Source organism: Carcharodon carcharias, chromosome 3 (assembly GCF_017639515.1).
Source record: "Carcharodon carcharias isolate sCarCar2 chromosome 3, sCarCar2.pri, whole genome shotgun sequence".
Taxonomy (NCBI): Eukaryota; Metazoa; Chordata; class Chondrichthyes; order Lamniformes; family Lamnidae; genus Carcharodon; species Carcharodon carcharias.
Genome location: NC_054469.1, coordinates 107252851 through 107269302, shown reverse-complemented (window position 1 = coordinate 107269302; position 16452 = coordinate 107252851). Strand labels below are relative to the sequence as shown.

General features: G+C 42.4%; 1 protein-coding gene across 1 annotated transcript in view; it reads right to left on the bottom strand.

Moving 5' to 3' along the window:
* Window positions 1-16452, bottom strand: part of gabbr2 (gamma-aminobutyric acid (GABA) B receptor, 2) — a 969806-nt gene that overhangs the window by 404699 nt on the left and 548655 nt on the right. The window contains exons 6-7 of the mRNA XM_041183971.1: window positions 12712-12900; window positions 12141-12377 (exon numbers count right to left, since the gene is read on the bottom strand). Coding sequence (XP_041039905.1) covers window positions 12141-12377; window positions 12712-12900 — 426 coding nt within the window. The remainder of the gene's footprint in view (window positions 1-12140; window positions 12378-12711; window positions 12901-16452) is intronic.

The following is a 16452-nucleotide window of genomic DNA, read 5'->3' as shown; positions in this document are numbered from 1 at the left end:
AGTACATCTGCCAAATTTAATAAAGCTGAGAAAGTCTATAATTTGGGAATACCATACATCCACTTCACTACCTTTACTATGCTCCAATTGTCAACTTAGGTCACTTTGTATCACTTCTGCTTTGTAGTCAGGAAGTTATAGAGCTAAGCCCTATTTTCTGAGCACATAAGCGAGGCTCATAATTCAGTGCAGTACTGAGGGAATGCTGTCTTGTCAGAGCTGCCATCCTTCAGGCAAGACATAAATTTAGGTGCAACTTCCAGGAGAAGGGGACTCAAGTTACAAAAGCTGTCATATGAACAGCTGCAAGAACAGTTGGAAAGAGGATTGGTGGTAATTGTTATAGCAATAATTATGTTAGGACACAGAAAACAATAGAAGGCTTCATAGGGCTCTTAATGGACACTACTGGACAATCTGCTAAGGCCCACAGGACTTTGTATCAGTCTGCACTCCAATTAACAATGTTCAATTACCCTTAAAACCTTGTGCCAAAATTGGGAGCATTAAAGTAGATGCGTATGTAGTCTAGAACATAAAAAGAGGTCTGAAAGCCAGTAACGATGGCTGGGCCAGATAACATTTTCCCCAGAATGCTTAAAGAAATGTACCAAGTACTAAGTGAGTCTCTGCTTTATGGGAAGGATCTTCCACTCCCATCTGCAGTGGGACTGTGTTTGGGTGATGCGCCTGCCATGAGAAAAAATACTTGCATTATATTGCGCTTTTCATCCCAAAGCACCTTATAGCTGGTGAGGTACTTTTTAAATGTAGGCACTGTGTAATGTAGGAAACCTGGCAGCCAATTTGCTGTTTGTGGGAGCTTGCTGCTCAATGTGACAATGACTAGACAATGGATGAAACTTCCCATGCTCATTGGTGTGGGCATGAGCGGACAATATGATGAGAAGGCCAAAGATCAGTTTCATGACGTCGTGAAACCAGTTTGCAATCGTCTGCTCTGCCCGTCGATGATGGGCTACATGTCCAGCCGTCAGACGTCAGGAATCTCATTGTAATACATCTGCATATCATTATAAGCTCAGCTCGCCAGAATCATCCCCCCACGCTGGATCATCTGAGCATACCGACATGTTTCACAATTGTACATAAGTGACATGCAGCTGGCACTTCGCTTGGGACTTTGAGGTTTGCTTGCCTACCTTGCTTCAGGCAGCACTCATAGTCATCAGCGCCAGGCTTCACAGACAGCACCACATCACTTTTAGGGGGGCTCACCTACCAGACCGGCCATGAGGCAGGGGTGGCTTTTCAATGGCTGCAGGCTAGGGCTGTACTGGGGAAGGGGGGTGTCCTAGGGTGTGTGGGGGGCACAAGTTGATCTGTGCAACTGGCCTCAAGGTGGTGAGGGCTGAGGAGGCAATCTCCAGAGGAGATGAGGCCAGATGGAAATGTAAGAGTGTGTGAGAGAGTGAGTGGTGATGTCCCTTGAGATGGCAGTGAGTGAGATGCTAGTGAATGTGTGATGGGCTTGAGAGAGATTAGAGTGATAAAATAGTTGCCTTCCCCTGGCTGCATGGATGAAATCATTCATCTTCTTTCTGCATTGGATGGCCAACCTTTTCTGTGCAGCATTGGCACTGATCTCCGCTACCATCGCCTATTAAGCTGGAGTGGTGATATTGCTGGATCTTTTGCGGCTAGAGTGGGGGTAGAGGACATAAAGAGGGCCTTCACTGCGTCCAAAAGGCATTCCAGTGAAGCGTCACTGAATTGGGGGGCTGTAGTTTTCTTGCCTTTTGGGGCCATGTCATCTGTGCAGCAATCCTGGGCTGGAAGTATTGAGAGGTGTGCACGTGGCTGCACTTTAAATATGGCACTCAACGTGAGGAAGTGGTAAGGTGACAGCGTGGTGGGCAAATGAGAGCCCGATTGCCATCGATATGGCATGTTTCCTGAGAATGCATGATTAATGACCTGGGAATGGAGTGATACGATATGAAAAGCCACCATTGAGGCTGGTGGGTAAAATGTGCTTTGTCTCGCCCGCTACTGAACTTAATGCAAATCTGGGATGATTCCGCTCAATGTGTTTTGGTGATGTTGGTTGAGGAATAAATATCGCTTAGGGCCTAGGATACCAGGAATAACACCCCTGCTCTTCTTCAAATAGTGTCATGGATCTTTTACATCTGAGAGAAAGGATGGTACCTCGGTTTAACATCTCAGAATCTCTCTCTCTAGTGCTCTGGAGAGCACAAATTCAATGATGACAAAGTCCTGGATGGACAGTTTGAGACAGCGAGGGGTGAGTGTGAGATTGGTAACATTGGTAGATGTGTGAGGGTGAGGTAGACTGGCTGGTTGTTAGGTATAGGAGCTTCTTCTTCTTATTGTGCCCACGGACAGTCTATACATGGCTCAGTCAGAACTAGACACATTTTTGCTCCTTGTTGTTGAATTCGGCAAGATCTGCAACAGTGCAGGGTTCCTCTAGCGATAGGCATTGCAGGAGATGTTGCATAGTCTGTGGCTCAGTTCCACATTCACAAGTCGTCGGGCTGGTTGTATATTCCCATTTGCTTAGTGACACCTTTGAACGACCTACACCAGTCCTAAGTCTGTTAAGGCACTTCCAGGTTGCCCAGTTGCAATTAGCTCCTGGGGGAAGGCTTTCATCCGGTAGAATTTCCATCACTAGGGGTTTTTCAAGACTGGCGAGCCAGTCTTTCCACAAGGCGATGCGGGCTTCAGATGGGGTTGATTGTATGGAGCAACACTGTTCATGAAGCTCTTCCTTGACTTTAGGTGGCTGGGTGTAGGTGTATGACAATGTAGAGGGTGCCTTTCATCTGATGTTTGACGGAGTCGCTCTTTCTTGCTGGCTACTGTTCTTATATCAGGGAGAGTGATACCCGCCAGGATATATAGGCTGTTTGTGTTTGTAGGTTTTAAACAACCTGTGATAAGTTGACAGCTTGCATTCAGAATGGCATCCATCATGAGTAGATCTTTCCCATGCAGGGCAGGCTTATTCGGCAGTGGAATAGCAAAGAGCAAGAGCACTGGTTTGCAATGTTTTCGAGCTTGCTCCCCATGGGGGCCAAGGTAGAAGCGTTCACATCACAGCCCTGTTTCAACCAATTCTACCACCACCACGCACAGCAAGTATGGGAGCTGAGTGTTGCTCAGTGAGTGATGGAGGTGTGATGCATTGAGCAGAGTGAGAGATTGGTGGCGTAGTTGTACCCTGTCTAGCTCAGGGTAAGGAAGGTTTTAAAGTTTTCTTGTGAGGCATTTCTGTCTCTCCTGACTCCCCAAAAAAACATGAAATAAACTCTTAAAATATGCTACCTGGGCCTTTTCCTACTCAAAATTTAACACCCAGTAGGTCTGGCCTGATGAAGAAATTGTGACTGTCTCCCTGCTCAGGGCCAGTCGGCAAGTTTAAAGCAGGGCATGGCTGTCTTTTTGCCGGTGTTCTGTCTGCTTGCTAAAAGGAGCAGATATAACATTTGGTCATGATGGGACCACAGCAGGATCAGAGGGAATAATTTTAACAGTTCCCCACACACACCAACTGGGGATGTCCGTGGAGGTTGGGAAGGGGGGTAGTTAAAACAGGACCAATGTCTCTATTATTCTAACAGAATTGAAGCCACAGCCTTTCCAGTGCTCGATTCCTTATGCCTGTAAACAGCCATTTAACCTTAAATCATATTCATTAACAGCAAAGTAAAAAGAGTTGTCATTCTTTAGTAGGTCCAAAACTGAGCAGACAGTAGGAAAGAGGAAAAAAAAAGAATTTGAGGTTTTCATTTGCATTTCTACTAATGAGAATTATATTGAAAGTTTAATTTTAAAAAGCGTCTGATCAAAAGACATCTCAACTAAAATAAAATCAGGTCCCCAGCAGTTGAAAAGCAGGAGGGGCATCTTGGTCACCTCATTGATGCCCAAAGGCTGTTGGATGCAAAATTCAGGCAGTCCTGTAAACAGACAGGCAGCGTGAATGTCTGATTCAAGCGGGAGGCTGTTTAAATCCACTGGTGGTAGGATTGAGCCTTTTTGCCATTTTCCAGTGGAAATGAGTGCAGAGTGTGCAGCCCTCTAGGATCAGCCTTCTGCTCCCACTCCCTCCCCTCTCCCCCGCATTGCTGACCTACCAGATGACTCAGTAGGGAGCTGGCCAATGACCCACCCTCCCATAAAAGCAGAGTGCATATTTGGTGACTGCAGTCTGCCAGCAGCATTTAAATGAGGTCCAAACACAAAGAAAGATTTTAGCACCTCAGACACCTGCTCCTGCCACCTGCCCCCTAGTGTTAGCTATGGACTTGGCTTCATACCTGGCAGGCATAAACAACTGCCTTCCTGAGCTTCAACTCACAGACATTTCCTCCTACCTCTCCCTGGACCATGACCCCACCACTGAACATCAAGCCATTGTTTCCAGGACTGTCACTGACCTCATCTCCTCTGGGGATCTCCCTCCCACAGCTTCCAACCTGATAGTCGCCCAACCTCGGACGGCCCGCTTCTATCTCCTACCCAAAATCCACAAACAGAACTGCCCCGGTAGACCGATCGTCTCAGCTTGCTCCTGCCCCACAGAACTCATTTCTCGTTATCTTGACTCCCTTCTCTCTCCCCTTGTCCAGTCCCTTCCCACCTACATCCGTGATTCCTCTGACACCTTACGTCACAACAATTTCCAGTTCCCTGGCCCCAACCGCTTCCTCTTCACCATGGACGTCCAATCCCTCTACACCTCCATCCCCCACCAGGATGGTCTGAGGGCCCTTAGCTTCTTCCTTGAACAGAGGCCCAAACAATTCCCATCCACCATTACTCTCCTCCGTCTGGCTGAACTTGTTCTCACGCTGAACAATTTCTCCTTCAACTCCTCTCACTTCCTCCAAATAAAAGGTGTGGCTATGGGTACCTGCATGGGCCCCAGCTATGCCTGTCTCTTTATGGGGTATGTGGAACATTCCTTGTTCCAGTCCTACCCCGGCCCCCTTCCACAACTCTTTCTCCAGTACATCGATGATTACTTCGGTGCCGCTTCATGCTCTTGTCGGGACTTGGAAAAATGTATTAATTTTGCTTCCAATCTCCACCCCTCCATCATTTTCACGTGGTCCATCTCTGACACTTCCCTTCCCTTCCTTGACCTCTCTGTCTCAATCTCTGGTGATAGACTGTCCACCAATATCCATTACAAACCCACCGACTCCCACAGCTACCTCGACTACAGCTCCTCACACCCCGTTTCCTGTAAGGACTCCATCCCATTCTCTCAGTTCCTTCGCCTCCGTTGCATCTGTTCTGATGATGCTACCTTCAAAAACAGTTCCTCTGACATGTCCTCCTTCTTCCTTAACCGAGGTTTTCCACCCACGGTCGTTGATAGGGCCCTCAACCGTGTCCGGCCCATCTCCCGTGCATCTGCCCTCATGCCTTCTCCTCCCTCCCAGAAACATGATAGGGTCCCCCTTATCCTCACTTATCACCCCACCAGCCTCCGCATTCAAAGGATCATCCTCCGCCATTTCCGCCAACTCCAGCATGATGCCACCACCAAACACATCTTCCCTTCACCTCCCCTTTCGGCATTCCGTAGGGATCGCTCCCTCCGGGACACCCTGGTCCACTCCTCCATCACCCCCTACTCCTCAACCCCCTCCTATGGCATCACCCAATGCCCACGCAAAAGATGCAACACCTGCCCCTTCACTTCCTCTCTCCTCACCGTCCAAGGGCCCAAACATTCCTTTCAAGTGAAGCAGCATTTCACTTGCATTTCCCCCAACTTCGTCTACTGCATGCGTTGCTCCCAATGTGGTCTCCTCTATATTGGAGAGACCAAACGTAAACTGGGCGACCGCTTTGCAGAACACCTGCGGTCTGTCTGCAAGAATGACCCAAACCTCCCTGTCGCTTGCCATTTTAACACTCCACCCTGCTCTCTTGCCCACATGTCTGTCCTTGGCTTGCTGCATTGTTCCAGTGAAGCCCAATGCAAACTGGAGGAACAACACCTCATCTTCCGACTAGGCACTTTACAGCCTTCTGGACTGAATATTGAATTCAACAACTTTAGGTCGTGAGCTCCCTCCCCCATCCCCACCCCCTTTCTGTTTCCCCCTTCCTTTTTTTTCCAATAAATTATATAGATTTTTCTTTTCCCACCTATTTCCATTATTTTTAAATATTTTAAAATCTTTTATGCTCTCCCACCCCCACTAGAGCTATACCTTGAGTGCCCTACCATCCATTCTTAATTAGCACATTCGTTTAGATAATATCACCAACTTCAACACCTATGTGTTCTTTTGTTCTATTGTTGTTGACATCTTTTGATGATCTGCTTCTATCACTGCTTGTTTGTCCCTACAACCACACCCCCCCTCCACTTCTCTCTCTCTCTCTCTCTCCGCCCCCCACACACACACCTTAAACCAGTTTATATTTCAACTCTTTCTTGGACTCGAACTCAAGTTCTGTCGAAGGGTCATGAGGACTCGAAACGTCAACTCTTTTCTTCTCCGCCGATGCTGCCAGACCTGCTGAGTTTTTCCAGGTAATTCTGTTTTTGTTTTGGATTTCCAGCACCCACAGTTTTTTTGTTTTTATGCCTGCCTGGTATTCAGCTTCTAAATTTTGAAATTTTCAGACCTCCCACTCAGAAACTAGAAAGGTGGGCAACCTAAAGATTCTTTCAATTCCATCATAAATGAAATGAATAGTTTCTCAGAGGAAAGGGAAAATAAGCAGCAAGGGCACTATATTAGCTGTCCTGCTTCTTCAACAGAGATGATGAATGGATAGGTTGACACAATGTACTGAAATGCTGTGTAACATCATTATGTCCACAGCAATGCTTTAATCTGAAGGGCACAATGAAAAGCAGAAAAATGCCATAAGCTCAAGATTGTTTCAGTGCCTTCTGCGTCATGCAAGGCACTGCATTTAAAAGATAAATTGGTTAAGGTGCTGCAGTCACCCAGAACATATCATATGTGATGTGATGTCCAGAACAATACCTTTACTATAGTGGCATAGGAGAAAGATAACATAAATGGGCATGAGCACAAGACTGCTGCAATATCTCTAATTCACAGCACTGCACAGCACTTAAACAGTCTCCCATACCTCACTCTATCAGATAGCATCACACAGTGCTCAGACATTCTCCATGTCTCATTCCAAATAGCACATCAGACAAAGTACTGAATGGTGCAGTACTCAAATCCTCCCTCTTCTCTTACATCACAATGTTAAGTCAAATCAGTTTGCCGTTTAATAGTTATTCCACAAAAACACATTTGTAACTAGAAACTATCAGTCAGCAACAAAACAATTGTCCCAAACCCTCTTATACATCCAAAATAAATTGTACCATCACAAGCACTGACTCTCACCATCAACTGTTGTGGACATCATTGACAAATCTTATTGCTTCATATTTGCATAAAAGGATCCCAAATAATGCTAAGAAAAATTCCACCAAATCTCAAAGAAATATAGATGAGGGAATTTGAAACAGTAAAACTATCATCTCTTTATAATGCTGTGCTAACAATACAAAAACAGTTAAACCAGAATTCCCTAAACAGCAAATTAAAAGATGCTTTTCAATAGCTGGGTAAATAGTAAAATGCAACTTGAATGAGCTGGGTCTTACTCTGCTTGGCTATCAACCTTTTTAGATGAGAAGCCGATCATGCATTTGATCAGCCAAAAATTGAAACTGTCTCTTTCCTCTCACTCTAATCTTCTTCATGCCACTTCTGGCGCCTTAGGGTTAAATTTTACCCCCGTCAAGGGTGTGGGGTGGGGGGTGAGGGTGGACCTGATCGGCGCCCCCGATGGTGTCTGTGCTGCCATTTTATGTGGATGGGCCAATTAAGACCTGCCCAACGTGATGTGCGCCCGGGAGCGCTGTGCACTCCCTGTGCGGGCGGGTGGGGGTGTCCCTGAGTTGTGGCATTCCTGAGTCGGGGCCTGCACTCTTTCATGCATATGCGCAAAACAGCACAGAAATCTCCCTGAGGCACAGCGGTGCCTCAGGGAGATTAGTTTTAAGTTTAAACAGCGTAATAAAGTGTTGTAAAAAAATTTAGGGCATGTCCCCTCATGTGAAACTGTGACATTAGCTGGGACATGCGCATTAATTTTAATCAAAAATTTTCTGAAAATTTAAAATCAGTCATGAAACCTCATCCCGCCTGTGGATGAGATTCCATGAAAAATGCGAAGGCCACCCGGGCTCTTTGCCTGCCTGCCAACCTTAAGGTTGGGCGGGCAGCTTTCTCAATAGGCTTACTTAGTTAATTAATGGACTTAACAGACCTTTGACAATTCGGCGGGTGCACAGCTTAGTCGGCTGTGCGTCTGCCGAACTGAAAGTCTGAATGACGCGTGGTGGCGTTGGGACGCACGCCCAACATCAGCCCGCGTCACTTTACGCCTCGTTGAGTGGGCCCCGCCCCTGTTCGCAGCCCATAGAAACATAGAAAATAGGGGCAGGGGTAGGACATTGGGCCCTTTGAACCTGCTCTGCCATTTAATATGATCACGGCTGATCCTTCATCTCAACCCCATACTCCTGCTCTCTCCCCATATCCCTTGAATAAATATATTCAATGACTTGACCTCCACAGCCTTCTGTGGTAGAAAATTCCATAGGTTCACCACATTCTGAGTGAAGAAGTTTCTCCTCATCTTAGTCCTAAATGATCTACCCCATTTCCTAAGACTGTGAGTCCTTGTTTTAGACCCCCCAGCCAGAGGAAGCATCACCCCTGCATCCAGCCTGTCCATCCCTATCAAAATTTTATACAGGCTTCAGTTCCATGGGCACCGGATGTCCTCCATTACCTCATTTAAATGTCCATTATTCAAATGTAAGCAGACATGGTGATTGCAGCAGGCTATTTAACCATGAGTGACATTCCACCGGCCCAATTCCATTTGCATAGAGCATACACTTTCTAGTAGTGGTCATTAAATAGTAATGAAGAGCAGAAGCCTACCTGATTTTAATCATCATCCCCACACCTTATCCCTGGATAATATTAGCCCAGTAATATTAATTAATGTAGAACTGGATTAATTTTTCTACTTAGTCATTCATGGGATATGGGTGTCACTGGCAAGGCCAGTATGCTCATTTCTAATTGATGCTGAGCGTTTGGTGGTGAGCCACCTTCTTGATTCGTTGCAGGTGAAAACATGCGTATTGTTCTTTTAGGTTGGGAGTTCCAGTATTTTTACCTAACAATGATGAAGAAGTGTCAAAAATGTCCAAGGAAGGATGTGTGCAAAGGAGAACTCGGAGGTGGTGGTATTCTTATGTGCCTAATACACTTGTCCTTCTTAGAGGCCACCAATTTGGGAGGTACTGTTGAAGAAAAATCTGGGATTTTCTTTGTGGAGTACAACCATACAGATAATGAGCAGTTTTTTTCCTAACACAGTGATCAATAAGTACACAATACCATGCTTACCATGTATTAACCCTTGCAGCACTGAATCCTTCTTCTGTTGTATAAATCTCATGGACAAGCTACTTACTCACCAATCTAAAGGATGGTCTATCAGAACATCAGAGAGAAAAAAAAATCTGCAAACCATCTTGTTGCTGCGGCAGAAGGTTCTGTTCTCAATATCAAAACATGTTTTGTTTAAAAATTGGTCTAAATCAAGAAACTTGCTAACAGAATGCACTGATCGGCTGATAGAAACTTAATTTTAAGGCATTGAAAGTATTGGAGCTGTTACTCAATATAACCAAGATTTTGGGGATGATTATTTCCCATAATGAATGACGAATCCTTAGAAAGTTTCCATCTGCATGTTTTCATAACGAGCAAATTCACAGCTATTCTTTCTTAGTCATCACAACGTTGAAAGTACAGGTAATTTTAATGAATATTGATACATGTTTTGTCTTTAATATTAGTATTAATTGCTTTATAGATTTTTAGTTGAACACTTGTTATTCTAACTGCACTGATGTTTAGCCATTCTGTAAAGATGAGCCTGCTGCCTAACAGTTTCAGCGTGGCTGTGCGGAAATGGGTGGATCACCGATCTCCATCTCTAGCCCTGAACCGCATCCTCTTAGCAAAAATTGGAAATTAAAATGTCAATTTGCTACCATCCAACTATATTTACCTGGTCACAATTTCTCATGTTAAGAATGTGGCAAAAAAAAATCAAGCAATATTTGAAATGTGAGGTGAGAATTACTGTAGATGTTAGGATATAAGTCGATTTTTGAAGCCTCGAAAAATCCCTCCAAAAATGGGGTTCGACTGGTACACCAAATAAAACTCTGAACCGTGGCATGGGTGTGAGTGGTTGCCATTTTGAAATGTCATCAGCATCCGACAAAAGAGTGGGGGTATCATAAACTCCCGTGCATCCTTGCAACACAGCTCTTATCATCTGCTTGATCCCTTGCACCCAGCTATAAGGTACTGGTAAGTAAAACATGCACTTGTAGGATGAAAAATTGAGGTTGACTACTGAAGCGAATATAGAATGTCATGGCTGAAAAGGTGGTGGGGCGGGAGAGGTGGTGTCAACTTATACGCTAACTGTGTGCAAAACCATGATTTTTGTGGCCGAAGAAATGGGGTCATCTTATACGCCATGATTTATGGTATGGAGGAAGAGATTTGCAAACATGATTGACCATGGTCAAACTACAATATATGAAATGAGATTACAGAATGATAAAAGAATTGAAAGCACCTGAGCTAGTGCCAGATCAGGTCAAGGATCCCAAGTAACTCTAAACATTCCAATTCTCCCAGTTTAATTATTGTGCTCCAATCCTAAAAAACTAAACACCTGATTGATTTGTTTTTGTAAAACCATACTGCTGTTTCATATTTTCAACATGCAAACTTTCAAGCAGGGAAGTTTATCAAATAATAAGATAGGGATTGAGGTTTGCTACTGATGATCATTAGAATAACTTAATGAACACCGAATAGTCTTTCAAAATTAGAAATGCTCAGAAATCTTTACAGCCATAATGTCCAGACCATTGGGAAACATCAGACGGATACTCTGTCATGGTGCAAGAGAGAAAAGCTACATCCTTCAGAAACCCTAAAAACCCATTGGATCACATACCTCTCATTAGTCCTTGTGGAAAACTGGACAATATATACCTCCTTTTATTGTATAATTTAATAGAATACACTTTCCATTTAAGCAATCATGAACCTAGGTGAATGTAAATAGCAGATATTATCATATTCCCAGAAGTCCAGAGAATGCCTAATATTCCAAAGGCAGATCAGAAAAATGTTGCAGGTATCCACACTGGAAAGTCTCTCAATATAATTAAGAACTAGTACATGACTGAAAGTTTGTTGCTTATTATCAACTGCAAGTTCACTAAATGCTACAGCACATATTATAATAAGACATCCAAGACAAATTATTTCTACAGCAATATTTCCTCCAGTTCAACCTTTTGAGTCTTACATTAGATTTCTAAACTCTAGATCTAAAAGAAATAAAGATACAAGGAGACATCAATAATAAAAGGTTTCTGATCAGCACCAGACCTCCTCAACAAGTGTCCATACCGACCCTTCTAAACTCTTGGCAGATGCTATAAATTAAGACTGTTAAATGATAAAGTTGCTTCAAAGGCTTGCTTAACTTATAGTTCATCATCCTGGTCTCTCACACATTTTCTCTCCAACTTGCCTTTACAATTGACCAACCAAATAAGATGTCTATCAATAATATACCCACTAATTATTTTTGGTAGTGCATGGTTGATTCATTTAAGTATGTGGGCCCTTTAGTTTTTTTGTGCGGCTGAAACTTAAAGGGATCAAATTTCAGGTAGCTATGCAATCGTGGGGCAATATTGTCCATCAATCTTCTATAATGGTTTCTATTTGATAAGTCAATGAAAGAGAATACCATTGTGTTTATTCTATTTATGCCTTCTCCGTGCTTTCTGCAGTTGAAATATTATGACTTCACACCTTTTATGATTGTTTTAAATTTGTTCATTCATTTCAATCGAAAAATGATGATGTCTTCCAACCAACTAATCAACTTCCAGCATTCAGATAACATGGGATGAAATAGACATTAATAGTACTCAAAGGAAAACATTCAAAGATGACAATACTCACTGTCACCCCAAAGAAGTTGGTCTCATTCATGGAATCTAGAAAGATTTGGCCAAGGTCCTTGTTCACATAATTGAAGTCCCGGATGGTTTGTGGATTGCCAAGACGTTTCAAACTATCCATTGCTCGCTGTAATGTTGTGGCAATTACCCAGATTCCATCATATGCAAATCCATGGAATTTGCTATACTCAGCACTACCCCTCATTTTATTGTACTCTTGCTCATATTGTTGAGGTGTCTGCAGGAGGTTATGAAAAGATTAGAATACCAATATTAGTACTTAGACAATTTTTTAAAAAGACAGTGAGACATGAGAAATTTTGACTTCTTCCAGTGGCTTTTTCATGTCTTCATGCAGCTCCCTCACCTTAATTTTGTTTTTGTTTTCACCTTATTTTATGTTCCCCCCCACTCCAGAGTAATATTATCAATGTTTAAGGAATGAAATTAATGTAGTTGTAGCTTCCTATTGAAAAGAGTTTGTATACTTGGCACTTGTGGTTTAATTCTTATCATTCTTTGACAAGTTTGTATGAAAATTATAATTGTTCAAAGCAAAGATCAAAACTCACCAGCCCAGATATTGTCCTGATTTCCTTTGTACTAAGTGGCTCAAAATCCACAGCTACATATCCTTCCATGGCAGTGAGTAGGTTTTTTACATTACAATAACTGGAAGCAATTGGTTTCCACCAGTTTAACTGATACCAGCCTGGGATGATCCACTGGTATTTAATTCCATACATGTTCTCATGAAAGGCCTAAAAATAAAGAAACCAATTTGATTGATTTTATTGAAGACTGAAGATAGAATTATTCCTAGAACAGTGAGTTATAAGAGATCTTATACAGTTGTTCAAAATTATGAGTGGTTTTGATAAAGTAAATTGGGATATATGTTTCCACTTATTAGTGAGTCAATAACTAGAGAACGTAAACTTGCAACCTCACCAAAAGAATGAGGAGAATTGTTTTTAAACAGAGAGTTAAGACAAAGAATCCCTGATGAGAAAGAGGCTGGAAGTGGAAGCAGGAATCATATTCGCATTTAAGAGAGAAACGGATAAATATTGAAAAAAAATTAACCGGGTACAGGAAAAGTGCAGAAGAATGGAAGGAACTATAGAGCTCTTTCAGAGCGATGACATAGGCATTATATTTGTCACTATAGACAGATGCTTCAGACAAATAAAATTCCAATACTTTATATTTCTCTTTTTAAAAAAATAATTAATTATTTACATCCAAAATTTGTTTGCATATAATACCGAGTGAAGTTTTTTTTGTCATTTGTCAGACTCATGGCTAATGAATACTTTCAGCAGAATGTGACCAATCAGGGTGTAGTTGTAATTACATTGGTTACACATTTCTTCAACAGGTGAATGAATTGCTTAACTAGCAGAAAACTCACAATTGTGAATTCCCTGACGCAGTTTACAAATGGAAGGAAAATTCAGCACGAGTAAAATTATATACATTCTGGTTCACTGCCCAGGATGTGTGTTTTCTTCTTGTAAATATTTGCAAACCTCATCCAATTCCCTTCCAACAGTCTGCAGTTCACCCTTGAAGGGATCCCAGAACTCAATACCATTAACAGCCTTCAGCTCAACCACCCATAAAAGCCCTCAAGGGAATCCCTAATTAAATCTTCAAGGAAACCCCACACATTGAAATCAATATAGTTAAGGCTGACTTGTCAGTTGTTTATTTCCTTTGCGTGAACCACTCATTGATTATTTTCATTTGTATGTGCCTAACTTAACACTTAGACATGACTTCCTCCTCTCCACATTAGAATAATTTATCAATATACTTATAACTGAGAAGTTATTCATTCTTAAGTGGAGAGAACAGCTATAAAATGGAGCATAAAGGCCAGATTTTCAGTCAAATAACTCGCCATTTAAAAATGGCGGACGGGACCTAATTCCAGCATTCCCACCTCCATTCTCAGGGCTGGCAGTTTTCATTGGTGCAGGATAACAGTGTGGGTAAAGATCCAGCATTCCCAATTTGACCAGTTTCATTGTGGGATAGACATCTCCAAGTCCCCTGCAATTTTCGTGGAGTAAGGCCAACTTCTCCATGATCCTTGGTTTATGACCCCTCAGAGGAGTCATGAACCATGATTTGGATTTGGGAACTTTTTGTAAGATAAGTTCAAAAGGTCTTACCCACGCCCTCATGACTTACCATGGCCTTTCATATCCTCCATGCCAACTCAATACCAACTCATGAGGAGAGAAATCATTGTTTGATTGACAGCTCTGGCTCTCTGATCTATTCTATCAATTGCACAATGTTTATTTACACAAGTTAAAGAGGTCTCAGTTTTTGCAGATTTTGTTATTGGTACATTAAAGGGCTGCTTGATTGACACTTCCATAAACTGTAGTAAAAAGAGTTTTTTGTAAGAAAGTTATGAATCAATGGCTTTCACTAAAGCTTATTCACAAATGACATTGTTACTATAGAGTTCATTGGTTCTGTAGAGAATGTATACTGGGTGAGATTCAGACCACAAAAGTGCCAGTCTTTAACAAGAGAGAATCTAACCATCAGCCTTTGACATTTAATAGTATTGCCATCGCTGAAACCCCCTCTATCAACTTCCTGGGGTTTACTGACCAGAAACTCACAGAATCAAAGAATTTTAATGGCACAGAAGGAGGCTATTCGTCCCATCATGTCTTCACCAGCTCTCCAAATGAGCATTATGACCTAGTGCCATTGCCCTGCCTTTTCTCCATACCCCTGCACATTGTTTCTACTCAAATAACCATTTAATGCCCTCTTGAATGCCTCGATTCAACCTGCCTCCACCACACTTCCAGGCAGTGCATTCCAGACCTGAACCAGTTGTTGTGTGAAAAAGTTCCTTCTCATGTCACATTTGCTTCTTTTGCAAATTACTTTAAATCTGTGCCCTCTCGTTCTTAATCCTTTTATGAGCAGGAACAGCTTCTCCCTACCTACTCTGTCTATCCCCCTCATGATTTTAAACATTTCTATCAAATCTCCTCTTAGCATTCTTCTCTCCAAGGAGAACAGTCCCAGCCTCTCCAATCTATCTTTGTAACTGACGTTTCTCATCCCTGGAATCATTCCTGTAAACTCTCTCCAGTGTTCTCATCCTTCCTAAAATGTGGCACCCAAAACTGTACACAATACTCCACCTGAAGTCTAACAAATGTCTTACATAAATTCAGAATAACTTGCTTGTTCTTGTACTCTATGCCCCTATGAATAAAGCCCAAAATACTATATGCGTTAGATCTATGCACATAAACTCCCAGCTCTTTCTGCTCCTGCACCCTCTTTGAAATTTCATGCCTTATTTTATATTGTTTGTCCATGTTCTTACTACTGAAATGGATCACCTCACACTTCTCCGCATTGAACTTCATCTGCCACCTATCTGCCCACTTCACCAACTTGTCTATGTCCTTTTGAAGTCCTGCACTGTCCTCTTCACAGTTTACAACACCCACAAACTTTGTATCATCCACAAACTTTGAAATTGTCCCCTCCACACCTAGATCTAGATCATTAATATATATCAGGAAAAGCAAGGTCCCAATACTGACTCCCAGTGAGTTCTACTACAAACCTTCCTCCAGTCCACAAAATATCCTTTGACCATTACTACCTTTTTCCTATTTTTCAGCCAATTTTTTATCTATGTTGCTTCTGTCCCCTTTATTCCATTAGTAATAACTTTTCTCACAAGTCTGTTGTATGGCATTGCGCCAAATGCCTTTTGGAAGCCCATGTGCACCACATCAACAGTGTTACTTTCATTGACCATTTCTGATACCTTTACAAAAGCTCCAGCAACTTAGTTAAACATGACTTCCCCTTTAGATATCCATGCTGGCTCTTGTTGTCAACTGGTATTTTTCCATGTAACTACTAATTCTATCCCAAATAATTGGTTCTAGAGTCTTATCTACCACTAAAGTTATACTGACTGGTCTATAATCGCTGGGCTTATCCTTACAACCTTTTTTGAACGAAGATGTAATGTTTGCAATTTTCCAGTCCACCGGCACCTCCTTGGAATAATGGCCAGTGCCCCTGCAATTTCTACTCTAATTTCTTTCAATATCTTTGAATGCATCTCGTCTGGTCCCAGTGCCTTGTCAACTTTAAGTACTGACAGTCTATTCAACACTTCATCTTATCAATTTTGAACCCTTCTAGTGACAGAGTTTCCCTATTTGTCACCATGGCTTATGTAGCATCTACCTCCTTGGTAAAGACGGATGCAGAGTATTCATTTAATGCCTCAGCCATTGCCCCTTTGT